Genomic DNA, 21,992 nt, shown 5'->3' with positions numbered 1-21,992 from the left:
AGCTATTAGTATACTAAGTACTTTTCCCGCTATTGGCTCAACCTTTTGTTGTGGTTTCCAGTAACACTTTGACAATTAGTTTCATAGAAAGAAAAAATGAGCCATCACAAGAGCAGCAGAATGTTCACTGAGTGAGGAGAGCTGCACAGTGCAGTAACAAATATTCAAGATCTCCCATGTTTTTCATGTCAACTGGGACTTGATTTATGCTTGTACTCTTCTACACAAACCCTTATCTAGAGAAAATCCATTTCCAGCCAAAAGCACAGAATAAAGTTTGGAATACGATGAGCTACAAATTCCTCTCTTTTTGAAATGTGTTTTATGTTCAGCCTTATACCTCAACATGGATTTATGCCATCACACTGTACTTGCCCTGTAAGTGTGATTCTGTATTAAAGATTTGTCTGTGTATTTCACTGTTAGCATTTTTTGGAGAGCATCATCTGGTATGTCCTTGTTACTGGGTACCCCCAGATTCAATTCATCTGATCTGTCACATGGATTTATTTTTTTTAATGAACAGTTACACTAATCCAATGGTTAACCATTTCCAGAAGGAACAACTCTCTTGTGCCAAGACTCACACCTGCCTAACCCTCAGAGCTCTACAGTCTAGAAGACCACTCATTTTCCTTCTGAGTTTCCTGAACTGTGTCCATGTGCAGTCACTGTGCTGATGGGGGCAGGCAGGGGTAGGACAGCTCTCTCCAGAGGCAGCCAGCACAGATCCCACGCTTTGCACAATTCCAGGGACAGCCATTCACTTCAGGACACAGCAAGCCATTTCTCCACTGAACATGCAAGGCACTTTGAATGACTGATTCAGGTGAGCTATTTAACCCAGATAAAGATGACCCAAATCCCACTTTAGAAACTAAAAGTAATCCTAAGGACATCATGCGATTTGCATTTATTTAGTCCACTTCAGTACCTGACCAGCTATAATGAGACAGCTGCTTGTTAAACTTGGTAAGTCAGCACTAATATGCTTAAATGTAGGCAAAACAGGGATCACCACTCACATGAAACTAACAAAAATATAAAAATAGTACCATTTTTCACATGTGTATGATGGCAGTATTCACCACAATATTTTTAATATTGAATTACAAGCATCAAGCTCTGGAAAAGACGTCAACTATTACACTTTAATTGTTTAAAGGTATTATTTTAGTGTCATGCTTCATAGGAAAGCTATACTTCTCTATTATTCACCTGACATTTAAAGCTTTTTTACATTCTTTCCTACGAATATAAAGACTTAAATCACAAAAGACAAGTTTTAAAAAGACTTTATTAAATCTGACAACTGACTAACTGGACTTCATGCAATTAATAAGAAAATCTGGTAACTGAGCAACAAAGGACAGTTCACTGATAGCACTTTTTTTTTATTATTTCTGCAGTTTTACATATCTTCAGTTCTGCAAATACAACATTTGAGTAAGACATTACTCGTTCTAGTTTACACCCACGCTTGATGAGGTTGCTGCAGTGTGGAAAATGTCACATGGCTTCTCCTGGTAGAAGAGCCACAGAAATGACTGGGACACACAAAATTAGTCCTGCCCATACACTTGGCTGAAAACATTTGTGTAGGACTGATTGGGTGCCTCACTGTTTTGTACCTTTTTCACTTACTATTTCAATTGATATACAAATATAGTTGAGACTTTTATACACACGATCAGATTCATTATTGCGGGATCTAATTTTAAAAAGTTAACATGAGAAAACCATGAACTTTGTAGAGATCCTCCTGCAAAGGAGCTCAGAGGTCATGACTTGCATATTGGGTTTTAAGCTTACTCTTCAGACATATAAAAATGATTTAGATACTTTCTCTGTTGAAAATTCAAATATGTCCTTTATTTTTGAAGAGTGTACTATTTGCTTTACCCTCAGGCTCAGCAAGAGATCTGTTATGATTGACTTGATGGTTATATTCCTAATAGGACAAGTCACTGAAAGTAGTGTTCATGTTTCCTAGAGAAATTTCATAAAATTCTTCTTGAAATGCAGGATGGGACAGGAGTTTACTGGGATTATATTCATATATTTACTAATCAAGATTAGTTTATTCGGCAAGTCCTTGAAAAAGTCTTTTTTTCCAGATGAATCCAACTTATCTTGGAGGGTTCATTTTCTCATTAATCAACTATACCAAACATGTTGAAAAGTACAGTATAAACTGGTTTGGTTTGGTTTGGTTTGAAATCTCTTCCTCCTGGATGCCAACTGGCATTCCCAGGTTCCGTGCACTCAGTCAGTAACCTGCTCAGTCTGAGTCTGTTTTTCCAGAGGGGACGCTTCTGCTACTTCCACTCCTGTTCTTGCTGGAAGAGCCATCTCCAAATGGCTCTGAGTCTTTCACTTGGATTTAAGTAAGTCTTCCCATTCAACACTGGACTCACTATTTTTAGGAATTGCTGGAAAGATTGACTGCATCTTACTTTGGAATTCTTTCATCTGTAAAAGAGATTTAAAAATAAAATCAGTTAACTGCTACTAAGGAACAAATAAAGTAGCCCAATGAACCTCACAAAACAATGTGTGTGAGTTAAAGAATAAGTAAAAAGCTTTTAAAATAATAGAAAACTAGGACTTTCCCCCTGATTATGTTAGTTCAATTAACAAAGTGAAAAAAAGCATTAAGGGACCCACAGCAATCACCCCTTCTAATGCACCACACAGGGGAGCCACATTTGGAGTGCTTGCCTGAATGATCCACTGCTGTTACATGAATTAATACAGACACACACACACACTTAAAATATTTTTGTTTGGAGGAAAATCACCTCCATGGAATGTGCTCCTATTTTGACTGGAGTTCCTTTTTCTACACTTGTAATGGATAAAAGGTCCAGTAGTCTGTTCAAGGATTTTAAAACAAGGGCTAAAGAAAAATGCTGTTCAGCTCTGACAGCTTAGGTTTATCCCACCATAAAGGTGACAAAACAGTGGATAAAGGTGACAAAACAGTCTCATCCAAGTGTATAGAACAGCAGGAAAGAAAACAAGACTCATAACAATATATGGGACAAAGCTTTTCTTTCATTGCTAATAAAATGCTGGGGAAGAGGAAGTATTTCCATATCATACAGATATAGATAAAAATAGGTATATGATATTTATAATTAATATTCATGCTAAGAACTTTATCACCAATATGTGATTCAATAGTCCTGGAATGCCAGAACCAAACATTCATTTAAATAAAAATCACTTCTATCAGAAAATTTAGACTTAGTGAGCTTCTTTCTTCCAGGACTTTTACATGTATTTTTATATATAATATATTTTTAAAGGATAGACATGGAAAACCAGAACAGTGAAAATCCTGTTACACAAACAGCAGGATGTACAAGGGGAAGTTTTGGACTGCTATTTTTAGGAAGCTCTATGACAGAATGTATGACATTCACACAGAGAAGACAGGATGTGGAATTCAAGCACTGGATGCAATGACCTCTTGAAGAGCAAATGCAGTCTCAGGCAGTATGTCCCACAGAGAGGTTCCAGGAAATCTAGATATTCCAAACAGCCTCACAGGCATCTGCTCTCATATGCCTACATTTTGTGTGTTATAGGTCATCAGTATTTATACAAATACCTCTGGGTTGTTTTCTCTGCAAGTCCTTCTGTGTATGAATAATTCTGACAAAGAATTGGTACTTCTTTGCAGACATGCCACTGGAATACAATTATTTAAATTACAGCTGATACAGAGAATGAAACCATTACAAACAAATTACCAATCCTTTAGTAAGACAGTAGCTAAGTATGATGGATGAAAGCATTTCAGAACCCTAGTTTTTGTGTAATAATGCCTGGGTACTGCTAATCAAATAAAAATATATGTTATATAAAGTAGGAGGAAAATTCAGAGCCAAATTATCCTTTTTTGCTTTTTCCTGATTTTGCTCCTAAGTAAAACTAATTCACTCTCTATTTTATATTTCATTCTGATCAGATAGTTGTTTTGATTAATTATTCCTTCTTGGTTTTTAAAAATCTTGGCCACCATCCACAATTGCTCCTAAACTAACATTTTTGCTTCTCATTTAAAACTGAGAAGCTCTCATAGACAGCTAATGTTTCCAAGAATAATAAACACCAGTATCAGAGCTGACATAGAGGAACAGCCCAAATTACATTAAACAATTGCTGCCAATTCAATACAAGTATTTACAGTAAGAAATGTTTTAGGAGCTTTGGCTTAGCTGTTTTTTCCAGTCCTATGTAATTAAGTTATCCCAGTTTGCTGATGGGTGGAAAACATTCAATTTACTTAACATTTTTTTCTTCCTAAAGAGTGATTCAACTCTTCTACTCTTTCATCTCACTCTAAGTATTATCTGGGTGTTTGGAACACAGGAATGGTCAAATAACAAACTGATGTAAAATGCTGTAGCTCTGTTCATATAACCAAAACAAAACATTCAGCACCAGCCAATGATCTGGTGCAGTGTGGATTTTCTGGCTGCTTCTAAACTCAGACTGAAATTTCTCTTAGTGATCAATTTAAATGATACAGTCATGAGCTCTAGAAGATACCTCTGTTACCACACTAAAGATGCACAAAACCAAAGGGAAACTAAAAGTAATTGCATAAAGCCTCCAAAAAGATGATGATGGGTGGAGCAACTCAGAAATCTGCAGTGATTCCACTCTGACAACCACCTCATAATTATTAACAAGCCAAACCCTCACTCTTGAATGCAAAAAGCAGTCTTGTCTGGGAAATAAAACACTACAACTTGGTTCTGAAAGAAAAAAGTACTCATTTACACAGCACTGAAACACTACTAGCAGCTGCAGATTTAAGAATATTAGATAGATTTCTGTCCCCTCAGAACATTAATTTATGTTCTGCAGGTAAAAGCAACTAATTTCCTGGAAAAGCAATCTTTCCTTCACACGTGGATCAGATCTGAAATATTCAATGTCTTTCTTTTGCTTTTAAGACTCCCTGAGAAACTTCCTCAGCCTTGTCTTCTCAGACTTTGATGCTTATTTGTAAAACCACTTTGAAAGTGATGCCAGACTCAGTGTCTCATTTGCCACTCCCTTTCCCACCTGCCCTTTTCCACAAGCCCACTCTGCACAAAAACAGATTTTCATTGCCATTCACAACTTGGACCGTGTTTATGTTTTTCCACAGCTTTTCCTCCTTTGTGATTCCTGGACATTGATCTATTTCAATAAATCACAATGCCAAGCTGATCACAAGTGTGCACTGTATTCTCAGGGTAACACTTGAGGCTGTCAGCTCTTTGGGAAGGACATTATCTGCACTGACTGGCCTGGGCCTCATTAACACCTGACTTCACAGTATGTCTAAAACGGGGCCAGTTTCTTCCTGGTACAAATGTCACAGCTACTAACCCTTACTAGAAGTTTTCATTTTCATAGCCCTTAAAAGATACTGCAACTGATTATTTCTCTTCACAACAGTTTTTAAGTTCTCACTTGTAAGACATTAAGGAACTTATTTAATTCCAGTCACAGACTCCTATTTCCCCCCTTTCATCCCAGCCAGAAAGTGCAGACCAAGGTTTCATCAGAGCTTTGATCTGGACCTCGAAGGTAGCTTCTCCTTTCCTTCCTCTTCCACCAATAACATCAGCTTCTGAGTTTCTTCCTTCATTTCCACACTTGTGCTTGGTGCTCTCACAAAGGCACTTCCAAATCCCAGTCACTGTCTTCCCCGAACTCAGCACTCCCCTAAAACTCACTTACCTTAAACCATGGAGACAGCTTTCAAAGAGAACTGTTCTCTGATGTCACAGAACTGTGGATACCCACATACATAACCATGAAAATCACATCCCTAAGTTCCTGTCCCTTCTCTCCCACTGACAATGTGTGCCTGCTTACAAACCATTCTAATACCCCATTTTAGGCTGTAACCTCTTAATGGACAAACTTCATGGTCTTAGAGGTCTTTTCCGGTCTTAATGATTCTTATTCTTTCAGAGACAAGGAATTCAGTCTTCTGGGCCTTGACTGATCAAACTCTATTAAATACATTTTCATAACTGAGACTAAATTTGGCCTGCAGAGTACCTCACATTGACTTCCAGTTTGTTCTTGCTTGCATTTAGTTGACACTGTCACACTAGGCCAATTGCAACTTCAAAGCATCCTTGCACTGAAAGTAAAATTTGTCCACCAAGCATTCAATTTAGTCCTTCAGCAAACTGGGCTCACCAGTGCCCAGTCCTCTGGCAGTGTGGTGAGCTTCTTGTGAAGATGATTAATCAGCTTTATGTTCTATTAATACTGAACACTTGAGGTGTGAGAATTAGGACCTTGCCTTTACTTGCTTTAACTCCTGGGACAAACACACTTCTTGATGAGGGAAATGCTGCAATTAGGAATCTCTGTCTTGTCCTGCCTTTTCCTTTCAGCAAACATGCAACACAAGAGGTCTCTCTCCTCTCTCCTCCCTTTCAGGAAATCTCCTATATTTCCTCCAGATTCCACAATACTCACGTCAGTGGTGTCAAATCAAAAGCCTTTAATTTAATTGCAAGAGCTAATGTGCTACATAGGCACTGGAATGTTTTGCATAACTCACTGCAATGGCTGTCTCTTTATTATTGTCAGCCACACTGGCACTGGGGTACTCAGTTCAACTGTGATAATGTCTTCAATTAATAGTGCAGTAAACCAAGCACTAAAAGCTGAATGTGTTTTACCTCTTCCTGCTGCCTTCAGTACCATAGGCCACTCTCAACTGCTGCTCCTGAACCTACAGGTACATGAACAATTTGTAACACATTTCTTAACATTCCAGCATGCTCCATTCCTGCAGGCGACTCTCTGAAGTGAATTTCACTCAAGTGAATTTTTTTTTTTTTGTCACAGATATTACAGAGCTTTACGCTGTTTTTTCTCGCCAAATAAATTACAGTAACTGTTCTTCCTCTGTCAGGCTCCTTTCTAAAAGGGTATCATCTACCTTACTGCATTAAATAATCTGTAATAGCTACAGATCACTGTTATTTTCTTATCTTAACCTAATGATCCTGCCTCAGATGGCAAAAATATGGGGACCTAAAAGCATCTTCCATTTAATAATCTCTTTTTAATGTACATCGTTGACAGAATGTCACACAAAAATTGGGATAGCACTATTACTGAGAGCACTTACATGGCCGTTCATATTAAAATGAATGGAAGAGGGGCTAAGAGAGTCTATTTGATTCCTAGAATGAAAGTTTTAGGAAGAAATGTTCTCTTTAACGTCTGACATTCATAATAGGCCAACGCAGATTCCAGGAATTATTAGTTTCCTATTTTAGTACTCGTATCAGTAAGAAGTGCTTACATTAGCTTCCAAGAGAAATGAGGTTGGATGCCCTGAACTGGAATATCAAGTGGCAGCAGAATGCAGCATATTCATGCCCTCAGCTCTCCTCAGCCACCATCCATTTCACAAGGCATGAAGATGAGGCAGGCCGCCCTGGATTTAAAAGCATCAGTGAGGATTGCTCTTGCCACCTTTTCCCAAATCTTAAAATGATTGCGGTTGCCCTTGTTAGCAAATGATTACCAAGGGCCACAGACAGAAATAGCAAGTTATTTGTAGAAAATGACAAGTGCTGAGCCCTTGCAGGACTGGAGGAGCAGAGCAGCCAGCCTGGTGGCTCAAGGCGATTGTCCTTCTCTCAGTGTAAAATGGGGCACTCACTGAGGGTCACTGTGCCAGCTCTGGAATAACATGGAAAATAGAGCTCTGGTTCACATTCTTACATTTTGCACTTCACTGGAAAAGGCATCATGAATGTCTGGATCATGCAGATCTACAAGTCTATGAAAATGGCCCTGAGAGTGTCAATCCCAGCAGTAAACAACCTAATATTTTCTATGTACTCTCATGGTACCCTGTTCAGCACCTATTTGCTAATTCCAGCATTTCAGGCCTACTCAGAGAAAAGCAGCAGCAGAATTGTGTTAAATCATCCAGAGAAGTCAGGAGTTCATACTAGCCCCATCTCATGGAGGCTTACACACGTGCCTACCCTTGTGCAGTGCTGAGCACCCTCTGTGAAATCACAGAGCTATTTACAGTGCCCAAAATTAAACAAACAAACACATTCTCCCACAAATTTATCTCTATAAACCCTGTGTAAGTGGGTAAAACACATTCTGTGCTTTAAAAAAAAAAAAAAACAACACGAAAAGAACCTAAGTGAACTTTACAGGGAGAGGGGGAGAGGACCATCATTGTTGAGAGCAAAGCTGCCACAATTCCCAAACAATTTTCAGTGTGTAGTAGCCTCCCACAGCTACTCCATATTCTGTCTTGAATTACTGGTGAACTACAGAGAACTGTCAAGTCACAGGGGTCAGGCTGCTTCTTTTCCAATTACTAGGTCTCTCAATGAAGAGATAAAACACATGAAGTACTTTCCTCACATTACTTTTCCACGAGTGCAGAAGACATGTTGCTCATTCATAAATGGGAAGAGAGCTGATCTCCATGACAAACATGTTTTACTAGCCTCACTTTGGTTTCATTTCGGTGCAAATGTGACCTAGATCCCAAAGTGGGAAGAAGATGCTATTCTAGTAAAAAAGCCTAAAGAAAGTAAAACTGTTCTGGGTTAAGGCTAGATTATTTTGAATTTAAGTATTAAAAAAAAAAAAGGACACGGTTAGCTAATTATGTTCAATTTTTTTATTTACAGAGACGGCAACTTTGTAAACTGGATTCTGAAAAAAAAGAAGGAATTTTCATAGGTCTAGAAATACAGGAGTGTTCTTTTCACTTTTATACATTCCCGTGTTGATATTTCTGAAATAAGTGTGATGAACTTAAATTTTTGTAGTAAATGGTATCTTAAAGTAAAGGCTTTTGTGCCATGCAGAAAAATGGAGTGTGGCTATAACTGTAGACCGTGCCATTTACTTCTGCAGAATCTTACTTTCAAATCTAGGTGCCTGGAAAGGACATCCACATTATTAGTCTATTATGGTGTTATTAGTCATTGCCCCTTAGCCACCCTGGGCAATTTGAAAAATTAGTCTTGAAATAATTTTAAATTTAAAGTAGTTAAATATCCAAATTTATAAAGCTAGATGGTTAAAGGACCCAAAATCTCAGGATGAGTGCCTCAACCCCATAAACTCTTCTGTGCTGTAATCTGGATTTCTGAATTAAATTTAAAAATACAGATTGTTTGCTGAGCAACTTGAGTAATTTTTTTCCCTTGATATGTCCAGGAATTCTATTATAATTATATACCATCAACAAGTGAGATGATATACATCATCCGCAAGATGGTATATATATATAATTTGAATGATTAATTATTCTTTCTTGATTTTTGATGCTTATTTGTAAATTCAAGGCAGGGGAAAGGACCAGCAAAAATCCTGAAGTCTTCAGTGAGGCCTCAGCTTCATCACCTCGACGGGGGCTGAATTCCCTGCAGGAAGCTGTCAGAGGCAGAGTGGCACACGGAGGCAGGCAGGGACAGCCAGATGTCCCCAGGCAAGCAGGGCTCCCAGCCCGGGCCATGGCCACTCTTAGCACACGGGATGATGCCATGGAACAAGATGTAGCCGAGTAACTCTCAGCTGTCAGAGAAGCCTGGATTCAGGTTCTGCCTGTACCTGCTCAGTTCTCGGCTACACGAGGCCAAGACAGGAACCAACCCTCACACACAGAGGGTGGCACAGAGGCATTTCAGACCTCGGGCTTCCCAACGGGCTGGCGGCAGCCACAGCTGAGAGTCACTCCAGGGACACAACAGGGAAACTCCTGAAGACAGCTGCAGCCACAGCCTTCCCATTTTTGAAATACTCTATCACAGCTGGCCCTGTTCATAAAGCAGACTGCAGCTTTCCAGTACAAAAATTATGACCTTAATCCTTGAATAAGCATTCTGCCTTATCAAGTAAACAGTGAAGTTCACTGGTTTCATTTTTTTTTTCCTTCTTGAATAAAGTATTACCGGTACATACGTGTGGGGGCCAGTCCTCTCCAAACCAATTAGACAATATAAGCAGCAGAGAAAAATGCAGTGCAAACAGGAGGAGGAAGTGCTAACTTGTACTAGTACTCCAACTTCTTTCTAAGAGCTTAAGTTTAAATTAGCATTGAGGAAATAAAAGAGCATTAAAAAAATGGCACATTTGATTCATATAGAAATACATGATCATGAAATGTCAAGGAAAAGTAAGTTTCTATTATGCTATCAGACACAAGCACAACAAGGAATAGAAATTTCATCAATAAAATATTTGTGAGGATTAAATACAAGGATAATTAAAAACTAAAAATATTTAGGAATTACTCTAGGATAACTCTAATTATTTTAGGAGATATGGTGGTTTTGTAACAACATTTACTCATTTATGAAATAGAGTAAAAATTTCAGCCACTGCAATATGCCTACACTGGGATTTATAACTCCTAGTACAATTTACAGGTGCCATATATGAAGACTATGTCTCCATGCTCTCATCTTCTGTTTTACATTAATCCATCCATAAAGCCAATATTACTTTGTATTTACACTGTGCCTATGACTATAGTTTCACAAAATTATAACAAACATCTCTCAACATCAGCAGGGGGATTTTATTTTTATGCTCAAAATGGTGATTCAGAGGTTAGATTTTTAATGGAGAAAAGCAGTTTACTTAGGAAATGTTCTTTCCATCAAAGCCACAACAAGCATATATTCTCTGCATTGCTTTTAATTGTTTTAGATGTCTCTTTATGGCCATGCAATTGTTTTAGACTCAATATTTTGAAGGTTAAGATCAATGAAAAACAGGATATTTCATTAGGAGACACCATAAAAGTGATAAACTAATATTTTCTAAGTATATTAGTCACAAATTGCTAAGCAATTCTTCTAACTATTTTTCCAGCTTTCCACAGAACAGCAACAATCAGAATCTCACAAACCTACATATGAATCATCCCAGCCCTTTTCCTATGGGACAGAGAATGCTTTTATTTTTGAAGAAATGAAAGCTAATTTATTGAGGACATAAAGAACAAGAGGGCTTTTAAAGCATGATTTATCTTGTTTGTTAATTGTTGTACACTTCAGTCTACAAAGGCTTAGGGCATTGTTCTGCTTTTAAAAGAAGGTCCATAATTGCTGGCAGCTTAAAAAAATAAAGAAAAAAGAACATCAGACGTTAGTAGGTATGTTTTAGTATCTGCCAAGTACTCTGTAGCTGTGCTGTTTAATTTAAAAGAAAGGTTTACAGCTCCAAAGTTAACTTCTAAAAAGTTCTAGAAAAGGTCTAGAAAATTGTCACCTGCTGTAGGTGACCCTGCCTTGGCAGAGGGAATGGACTACATGATCTCCAGTGGTCCCTTCCAACCCTAGTTATTCCGTGATTCTATGGCACTAAAATTTTTCCCCAGTAATAAAAAGATGTGGTGGATCATAACACTAGCAGAATAGGCAAATAAAATTTTAAAAGTTCAATTTTTGGAAACTTCAATGAAAATACTTGTTTAGTTCAACTGTAACAACAGTGGGTTTAAGATATTTTGAATATTTTAGTTTTAAAAATTCTTACTGAGTAAAATGCCATTTATTCTTTAACTGAAAATTTTAAATTTCATTGAACAGCTCTTATGCAGAATTTTGAAATAAGATGTTTCAACTACTAATTTTAAAATAAACCAGAAATTATAAATTGGTCAAACTCAACCTTTTCTACAAAATTTCTTTTAATACTTCTGTGGTTTGCATCAGCAAATAGCCATCCCACTGCACCAGGAGTGGTCACCCATATGGTTTGGACATTGCAGGCTTAAAACCAGTAAGGTAATTCCATGGAAGATAATACCATGATGTGGAAGCTGTTAAATAGCAAATAAACTTGTTGAAAATAATGGTGCCATTTTATTTCAAGCCAGACTTATTTAAAGCTTGTGTTTAACACAGCACATGTCTTTCCACATGCTAAGGTGCCTCAGAGAGGAAGGCTGCAGGTACATCTGGATGAGTCCCAGATTCAGACTGGGAGAGCTCTTTGGAAGCCAATCTCCCAGCTGTCCATGCTCCCTGGGCACGAGTCTGTGTAATTACTGCACAGTCTCAAAATGCATGACCAGCAGCTCCTCAGGGTGACACAAATCTGAAGAAGCATTCTAGCAGTGCACATAACACAGCCCAACTGCCAACAGGCATTCGAGCCATGGGGCAAGGCCAGCGTCAGTCCAAAGTTTGAAAATTCCCGGAATGGTTGTAGATATCAGGTCCTCAGCCTGCTAATGCTTCACTGGCCTAATGCTGCTGGTCAATAACACTCACTAATACAGAAAGAGTTTTTATGCTCAGAGATAATCAAAGGTGGTACAAATTTAAATATTTTCCCGAGTGCCTGCAGGAAGCAAGTTTAAAAAGTCTGATTATCACTGACACCTGATTATTTTCTCCAACAATTACAACATAAAAGTATTTAAGCACCATCTCCTCCTAGGTTCTAAAGAAAGATTTCTTTTATGCTACTGAAAAATATAACTTAAACCATTATCCAACTAAGTCCTCATTGAACCATCACTTCATTTCAGAAAAGAAATTGAGTGGAATTTAGCAGCATTTCTTACTTAGCAGCCTGTCACCAGATTACAGCAGTGGTAACTGCAATCAGAGAACGTTAACAACCTAACCTGAGACAGCATAAAATCTTTTCTATTCCTTACCAAGACATAAAGATCAGCCACTTACTCTCAACCCCTGGGTTATGCTGGCATAAAAGCAGCAGGCTGTAAAGCCATAGGGAACCACCTTTAACAATAAAGTCATTTCAGAGCTGGAAGCAGGCATTGTCACAACACTCTTTTAAGAACTAATGAACCACAAAGCTAAAATAAAAATCAAGAATCACCAAATCTGGTGCACCATCTCAGTGCCTGGAAGGAATCTTAACAATAACTTGTTTCTAAGGCAAACACAGGCTGTCTCAGAAGGTGTGAGGATGAGGCATCCTGAACTGTGGTTTCAGTTTCCTTCCACAACACAAAACTGCTGAGCAATCGCACCACTAACACAGATTAATTACAACGCATCAAGAAACCGTCACTCCACTTTGCTCTTTCATCTCGGAAGTGATGAGAAGATAATTTAAACAGGCACAAAGTTCAGGATAATACATACTTTATCAATGACTCACTGTCCCATCAATAATTCACGTCCACGGGAAACATGTATCCCGCCATGAGAAGCATTTTGGTAGCGATGGTCAGTGAGGCCGCCCTGCTGGGGGCGGCACGGCTGGGCAGCGCAGCACGGCTTCCCTAAAGCCCGGCTGGCCGCGGGACAGCCGCAATCCCGGGATCGGGGATGGGCCCGGCCCGCGGCGCGGCCGCTGCACTTCCGGCTGGCGCCACCGCGTGTCGCTGCGGGGCAGCGGCGGCGCCTCGGCCGCGCCCGGCCCCGGGGGAGCCGCCGGGACGGGGCAGGAACGCAAAGCCCGGAGGGCAGGAACGCGAACCCCAGAGAGCAGGAACGCGAACCGCAGAACCCAAGCGGGACTGAGCGGCAGCAGCGCCCGCCTGGCTCAGTCGTGCCCTCCAGGCGTGCGGGAGAGGCTCTGCCGGGCCGGGCCGCTCACCAGGCATTCCCGGCCGCGGCACACGGATCAGGGCCGCCCAGGCACACTGGCTGCATATCCCACTGCCTTCGCGGCAGGGTGCGGCTGCCACGGGCAGCGTTCAAAGCGCAAAAAGCACCGAGCACACCCTGCACTGCACTGTTCCAAGCTCAGTGCCCAGCTCTGTTCCTTCTCCAGCCCAGCCAGGCCTGCCCCGGTGTGCTGAGGGCTGGCCAGGACGGCAACAGCCCCACGGCCTCCCTGGCCATGCCAGTCCTGCACCAAGATCTGCTGGCTCTGCTACTCCTTTTGGTGTGGCGTCTGCCAACCCATCACATCCCATTTTCCACTGAGGCTTCTTGTACTTTACTCTTTCAGATGACTCAAGACATTAAACACTTAACAATTCAGTCCTACTTGGAACTCCCCTTCAAATCTTGCAAGTGAAAGTCAAGTCCTTTATTCACCAAGATCCCACCTACAGAGTCACAGGGACTGAGCTGGCAAAGGATTTGATAGAGCACTGGAACAGAGGTACTCCCACATGCAAATGAAGCATCCTTCTTGTTTGCTAAATCAAACACCTCCACTGCCTACAATGAGAATTTTACTATCCTTCACAATTTAATACTGAGAAACAATAGTAGTACCATCTTTCTCCTTTATATATGCTTTGCTGAATATATAAATAATTACCATATAAGTTAAAAGAATTCATTCCTAGTCCTAAAGAGGAGGCAAACAGCTCTCCCAAACATATAGCTGCAGGGGACTCTAAATCACAGCTCATTACCAGGGGCAAACAAAAATGCTCACGTGAACTTTAGTGTTCACCCTCAACATTGTGAAATACTGGAACATAATCAATTTACTGAAGATTGCTGTAGGTGGTATCCTGGGATGTACCAATGCTTCCTGAGCTTCTTTGCCGTGATGTGACATGTCAAGGACCACCATTCTAATGCACAGGATACACAATCTTCTGTCCCCTTGCTGCTTCTAGAAAGCAAGCTGGCTTTCTTTCAGCTTTTCTTACATCCTCTGCGTCATGATGCAAAAAATAGAACTTGGACAAATAAATGCATTGCTCTAAAAATAGGATTCAGGGGGATAGCCTTCAGTTCGATAAGCAAAGTTAGCAGCTACTATTTTAGCCTCTAAATTAGAACACTGGCTCTTCTGTGAGGTATCTGAAACATCTGTGCAAATAAACATGAAGCAGGACAAAACTGTTCCTCCCCCTAAACTGTCTCCTCCCACAGCATGCCATTTTTTGCAGATGTAAGAACACCCTCCCTGTTTGCACACATTCTGGTTAGTCATTCCACAAGTGGTGAATGAAGGTGTAATTCTTAGGCTGAAGCAGTATAGAGATGCCATCCCAAGATGCATTACCCAAGGAAAAACATGGAGTTGGGAGGATCACGCTTGCTACTCACACTGTGCACGCCCAGAGCCTTCCAGATGGCAAAACTCAGCAATCCAACTCCGCACCATGCATAGAGTGAGCCCCACCCCAGGGCTCGTAAGGCCAGTGAGGAACCACTCTCTGGTAGTGCTGCTGTGGCAGCAATCCCCTAGAACCAAAGATAAAAAGTTCATGACAAAGTGAACAATAATTGGAAAAAACATTAAAAACTAAGAAAGTGGGTGATTTAGATTTTTTCCTGACCTGCCAGTTGCACTAGTGTGGCCACAGGAAATTTTATGGCTGCCAGCACACCTCAGGAGCCAAGAAAGGGGCTGGATGAAGTGCCTTCCTACCAGGACAGATTTCACAGTTGCCTACGCCACCTGGGGATGACTTTCATTGCCCAGAGTCAGTTGTTCCATAGGCACAAGAATCCAACACTCAGTTATCTCGCCAGTCAAAATACAAAAATTAATCTAAACCAGTCACAAGCCTTTATGCCAGTGACATTTGAACATAATCACTGCATGGAATTGATTTTGGTACTTTTTCATGGGGGCACCCAATGGCCTATAGGTCTTTATCTGCACTTCTGGAACCTACAAGAACATGAGCAGTTTTCATCTGCACACAGAAAGGGTATTGCAGTGACCCAGGGACTAATTTAAGAGGGCTACAACTTTTTTTCCCCTCTGAAGGATCACTGTTCAGTTGTTCACATGCAAACACAGATTTCAGATGGTAAGTGTTAAAGATTGGCATTCATGGTCCTTACACAACTCAACAGTTCTACTTAACTGGATATCTTGGAAAAAAAAAAAACAAGCTCAGGGGCAACATAAATGAGATTGCACACATAAAATCACAAAAAAATATTTCATTTATAATCTAAAATACTGAAAAGCAAAATTAACTTTTGGAAGGATCAAAATACCTTTCTCCAAAACATGCCAAATAACTTCTTTTTTTCTCATCACAAAAAGTGGGGGGGGGGGAATATTTTGTATTCTTGCTTTAAATTTTTGACTTCTTTTTAAATGCTTCTCTTTCTTCTTTGATACAATTAAACATACTTAATGTCTACCACTATGGTCAGTCAAACAGCATGAGTAGTTTTTCTCCTCTTGGCTTTGTATTTATTGAAATGTTAAAATGATCCTTAGACAATCCTTAGCATTGACACTCCCCCTTGGGATTCAGCTGTAGGCACAGCTACCCAAGGACAAACATGCACTTGGAAAGGGCACAAGCAAAACAGATCTTCACCCTTATTTATTCCAATTTGAACATCCCAAAGTGGAAGCTGTTAACAAAAACAATGCTTTGTAAGCAAACACAAACAGCAGAGATCTGTAGTCACGCTGTAATATCAGGTTCTATTATCTCCCTACCACAGATAATGAACTATTATAACTCTTTCAGTGGAGACTGCTCTGAGTATTGAAATGCTGATTATTTTTGACATTTTTCCTGCTTCCATAGTCTAACCATATATAACAACACTGAGAAAAAATGGTCCTATTTGTAAGATGGGAAATGAATGGACAAAAATATCCTCTACACAGAATTTTTAAATAGGAGTCATTATCTGTGAAACTGCTGGCAAAAAAACCCAACCAAGTACTATTTAAATGCTTGATTGTCCCAGAAAAATAGTGGTAAATGGAAACAACTGATCTGGTTTTATTGACTGCAGTCAAACAGGGTTCAGTCACTGAATCAGTTCAGGCTGATTCCTCAGGGCACTTAAGTACACAGGTAAGGGTTTCTGTAAACAGGACAGCTGGTTAAATGATTATCAGATACAATGTTCAGAGCATCAAGAAAGTTGATTAATGAAATGCAAAAAAATTTAAAAGGACAATGGTAGCATGGAACAAAAAGATGACACCAACAAAAAAAAAATTAAGAGAATTAAATTTTATTCACTAACCTGCTATTCTATGTTCAAATTCTTTTCTTATCACTACTTTTATGTATTTTTTAAGAAAACATTCTTTAATTTAAAAAATGACCTTTTAAACAATATCGAGTCTTTCCAAAAACAGACCAGAAAAAAAACCAGGGCAGAATGAACAGATTTGTTTTCCAAATATATGCTGCTTTTTTCATTTTGTTGGTTACTGTTGTTTTGTTTTCCTCTGGAACATATAAACAGGAAGTGGGAGAAGGAAAAAAATCATTGCTTTTTTATTCAGACAGGCCTTGATTGTGTAACTGCCCCTTTGTGTGCAGAGTGTGTCTAAAAGGAAGCAGTGCCTAAAATAAAGAGTGTTCAAGTGTTTTGGTTGATTGTATTCAGTGTGTTCACTCTTTTGTGTGACCTAATCCATTGTGAAATTAAACACCTGTAAATGCTGCTAAAACTGGAAACTTCTCAAAAGGAGTATGCTGCAGCTGAACAATTAAGTTTAACAAAAAAACCCCATCAACTAACCAGGATCATATCACCATCCCAATAGCATATGTATTGATGTCTTCACTAGAACAGGAATAAAATGCCAGAAACTGAGGGCTGGTAGAATTCTTTTACCACCAGTCCTGGCTGATGTTGGCTTAAAGTACCCTGTCGAAATATGGCCTCACCTTAACATGGATAAAAATCATATATAGGCATTGAACATCTAAAAAAGGTGAAATATTTTGTAGTTATTATACATGATGCATTATTAAAAGTTACTTGCAGTAAGTAACTATAAATTTAAGTAAGAATGCTAAGGCAAAACCTCATTGGTACCTCGGGGAGCTTCTACAGAGAGTTAAGCTATTCTCAAAGTCTACTCCTTCCTTTTTAAAACTGCATACTGACAAGTACCTTAACAAAAACATATCTTTCTACACTCTGGAGTACTGAAGTTAAGGAGCCCAGGATATCACAGATTTTTCTAGCAAACTGTTGTAATACTTTTGCACAAATAGCAGCAGAAAGAGTTTTCAGCAAAGATCAAAATGATATATATCACTTGATGACATTTCTAGAATATATATTCTCAGATGTCAATGCAATGTCACTCTTGATAAGTTTCACACTGATAACAGGACAGTTCAGACACCCAGGAATATATGAAAGCTGGAAAAAATGCAGTGCTCAAGAGAAAGGAAGTTAGAAAAAAGGATGGCAAAAAAGGAGACAATTTCCTTATTGCAATGTATTTCCACAGCTTGTGAAATAACTTCTCGTGGAGCTTTCTATTTTGTCTATTTCAAAAAAGAAACTCATGCTTATTGTTTCTGTAAAGGCAATGAATGAGTCACGACACAGCAGCCTACAGAGGAAAGCAGGAAAGCAAATGAGGGATCTCATGCTCTTTGACCAGAAAGGGAGATCATGAATGATCAGAAATGAAGGTTCTGATATAAAGTACAATGGAAGAATTTTTTTCTCTTGCTATGTTATTGAATCATCACTTTTAAAATAAACAAAATTGATCAATTCTTAATTCCCTAAGAACATTTGTAATACATGTTGCATTTTAAGAGCTTGGTGGAGATGAGCCTGATCAATTTTAAGGGCCTATTTTTATGCTTTAGGAAATAACAAAGCATTAGTGAGGAAAAAAGCATCCTTCAATTAAACATGCTGTGTTTCAAATTAATACAACAGCACGGTGTAATTGCTAGCTCTGCTTTGCAGTTCTTCAGAATGCACAAGTGGAAATTGCCTGAGCTCAGACTCATTTTGGCCATAAGATCTCACAGTCCCATAGTACTTGTTCTCATCTTTCTCCTTATACAAGTGGAGAACTTTAGTTTTGACTAAATGATCCCACTTACATATTCCACAGCTTACAGACCTACCTCCTCATTCCCACCCTTACTGCAGTCACCTTGCTTCCAGACTCACTGCAGCACTCAGACTGCATGGTGAACTGGATCCCTGGGGTGATGCAGGCTCATGTCTAAAGCATGCTCACACCACAGAATTCAGAGAGATCAGTAACTGTATTTCACTAACCAGAAGTATGATTCCAGCAAACAGTGTAAGCATTATGTATTTCAGCTAATCTCAAGTACTGAAGTATTTAGCAGGGCCTACTCTGAACAGACTTTTAAATTAATCCTACACCTGTACTGAATTCAATTAAATCTAGTGCTCTTATCATCAACTTTGCCAAGTTCCACGTACATCAGCATGTCTATAGAGCATTCAGTGCATTCTTATTTCCTGCATTATCACTACTGGAAAACTTAAAAGATCTTCAAAGAACAAACCTTACTGAACCAGTCTGGGTTCTTCTTTTTTGTCATTGCAAGTGTTGTGCCAAAACCTGCTATCATTCCTGCTGTAGCAACAGTACCTAGAAAAATTCCACCTGCCAAGAGAAGTTGAAGAAATAAAAATCAAGACTTTGAAGGAAAAAAAAAACAACCAACCTGTTTAGAAAAGAAAACCTGAAAGTACAAGATATGTTAGCACATGCTGAAGGGAAAGGCCCAGTTGTCTACATTTTTTGTGCTAAGTCAGTATGACAAAATAGCAAGACAAAGAATTAGTTCTATGAAACAAGGAATTTTGAAAATAATGTCATGGATTTTCAAGCCACACACAAAAATTCAAATCCCAGGATGTTTTTTCTGCAGTACTTTGAGATTCCCTTCATTCCACAACCAGCCTACTAAAATCTTGTTCTATGGTGATGCCTCACCCTTCCCTAAATGGGAAATGTAATTGGTTTTGTTGCATCATTTGTGATTTCAAGTGGCCACCACCTGTCCCTCTAAAGACCATTACATAAGCAACACTTGTTCTTCAGCTTTATGTTTCAATACTCTATTTAATTTTTTTTTAAATTAAATAACTGAATTATTTTCATTAAAAAAGAAAGAAAATTACACTAGCAAAAGGTATCCCAAGAATGAAAGCATCCCTTGGCTTTTCAGTTCTTTCAGTTTCAAGTCACTTGAGGTACCTTGATCCTTTCTAGCTCTTGCACCAAAGGCACATGGAGCCACACCTGCCCACTCTCAAGAAAAAGGCTTGTTATTACTGCACTGTAGAAATCAACTTTATTCATATTAAAATTTAAAAATTTCAGGGGCGTTACATGTTCTTCCTTTGCAGGTATTGATACCCATGCTGTTTCCCCTTTCCTAACACCAGTTAGGTAATTTTAAAATGGTCTGAATAGGAAATAAGCAAAAATACAGTTAGGTTAGGTCTCACTTCTTAAAAAGTTATTGATCTGATTACTGTGATGAGGGAGTTTCCTGTACTCTTGTCAGTGAAATCTGTAAGGTGCCTCCTCTGCTCGGGAGCACAAAGACCTCGCACCTTGGCCAAATTATGCAGTCCACTAAGTTTTACATTTCCAGGCCAGGTAACCAACACTTCCCCGATTTCAGACACAATTATTGGCGGCGATAGGTCCATCCTCTGGAAGGGTCTGCCCGGGATGTCCCCGCGGCAGCGCTGGGACGGGGCCGCCTGAGCCCGGGCCTCCGCTCCGCCGGGGGGCGCGGGGAGACCGAGCAGGCACCGGGAGCGGCCGGAGTTAGGGAGAAAAATTACAATATAATATAAACGTGAAGCTGCACAGCGCCGCCAGCCCGCCGTGCGCCCTGCAGCTGTGTGCGGCTGCGGAGACTGGCTATGCCCTGTCCGCGGTTCCACCGGCTCGGACACCGGCGCCTTCCCTTGGGGAATCCGCAGCGCTGCCGGGAGCCCGCAGGAGCCGCCTCTTCCCGAGGGCTCCTGCCGCCTCGGGCCCGGCAGCGCGGGGCGCGGACCCCTCGGGGCTGAGCTCCCTCCCGGGCAGGAGGCGGCTGCGCTGGGCGCCCGTCCCGCCCCGCTGAAGGGTGACCGGCTGAAGGGCGACCGGCTGAAGGATGACCGGCGCCGCCGCTGCCAAGGGCGAGGGGAAAGGCGGGCGGCGCCGCAGGGGCTTCCTCGCTGTGTCCACAAGCCGCGGCGAGGCCATTCCCAAACGTCTGGCTTACTCCCCAGGGGCGGGAGAGAGGGACAAGACCTGGGGCTACGGCAAGGGGAGCACGGCTGGGGACGGTCTTGGCGTGCCGCACACGCTGCTGCTCGTCCCTGAGCCGTGCAGGGGGAGGAGGAGGAGAGGAAAGGAGAGGAAGGCTGTCTGCACCTTTGATTAAGAAGAGCTTGTCCTGGGATGCCGCAGAGCTCCCAGCCCCCCGGGGCAGGGACAGCCCGCGCCCAGCGTCCGGCGGCGCTGCGGCCACAGCGCCGTCATGGGCGGCCCCAGCGGCAGCCGCCCCCATGGCCCAGGGCAGGCAGGCAGGAGGAGGAGGAGGACGAGGCTGCAACCCGGAAGGAAAGGGAGCTGGGCTGGGACACGCAGCCGCCTTCCCTCCTCCTCCTTCCCTCCGCGGCCGCGCAGCCCGGCGGGACCCAGCGGCAGCGCGGGCGGAGCTGCCGCCCCTTAGGAGGGGCCTCCACCCTGGGGCGTGTTCAGCATCCCGAGAGCCCAAACCGCGCGCAGGGAAACTCGGGAAAAGTTATCCAAGGCTCTTTTAAATCTTTAAGTCTTTTGTAGCAGACTCATAAGGGGTTTGGTTTTGCGGGTTTTTTTATGTTCTTGGAACAGATCGCGTAGTGGACTTTACGAAATAAAACTGGGAGACGTTATTAATTCCGTTCTTAATTTAGTAAGCTGTATCTTGACGAACGGTGTTCCTTTAAAGTAGATATTTTCATTCCAAATTGTCATTCTTTCAAGTTATGTAAATAGTTTTTTACACTATGAGAACATACAATCGGAGTTTTTTCATCTCTGCACCACTCTAATTCTCAGCTGCTGACGAATATAAATTGATGCGCTACCTAATTTTATCACTTTTTCAAACAGTGTACTAACTTAAGATTCAGTATGAACAGGTAAAGTGAATTTTTAGTTATAACAATCAGTACTTCAACAGCAAACAGTGAATGTAAATAAATCCAAACCAAGCGTTTCTTCCCCAGCTTTGTATCTTCCTTCTTTGTATCTTTTAACATAATTTATAGCATGTATCTAAGGGTCTAATTATAGGC

At 40.8% G+C, this 21,992-nt stretch overlaps 1 protein-coding gene across 1 annotated transcript in view; it reads right to left on the bottom strand.

Moving 5' to 3' along the window:
• Window positions 1–1,279: 1,279 nt before the first annotated feature.
• TMEM242 (transmembrane protein 242) overlaps window positions 1,280–21,992 on the bottom strand; it is a 47,601-nt gene continuing 26,888 nt past the window's right edge. Inside the window, 6 exon segments of the mRNA XM_074538601.1 lie at window positions 1,280–2,472; window positions 15,024–15,161; window positions 19,208–19,308; window positions 21,085–21,256; window positions 21,259–21,320; window positions 21,323–21,380. Coding sequence (XP_074394702.1) covers window positions 2,374–2,472; window positions 15,024–15,161; window positions 19,208–19,308; window positions 21,085–21,256; window positions 21,259–21,320; window positions 21,323–21,380 — 630 coding nt within the window. The 3' untranslated portion in view covers window positions 1,280–2,373.

Source organism: Zonotrichia albicollis, chromosome 3, assembly GCF_047830755.1.
Source record: "Zonotrichia albicollis isolate bZonAlb1 chromosome 3, bZonAlb1.hap1, whole genome shotgun sequence".
Taxonomy (NCBI): domain Eukaryota; kingdom Metazoa; phylum Chordata; class Aves; order Passeriformes; family Passerellidae; genus Zonotrichia; species Zonotrichia albicollis.
This window is presented reverse-complemented; position numbering and strand designations above follow the sequence as displayed.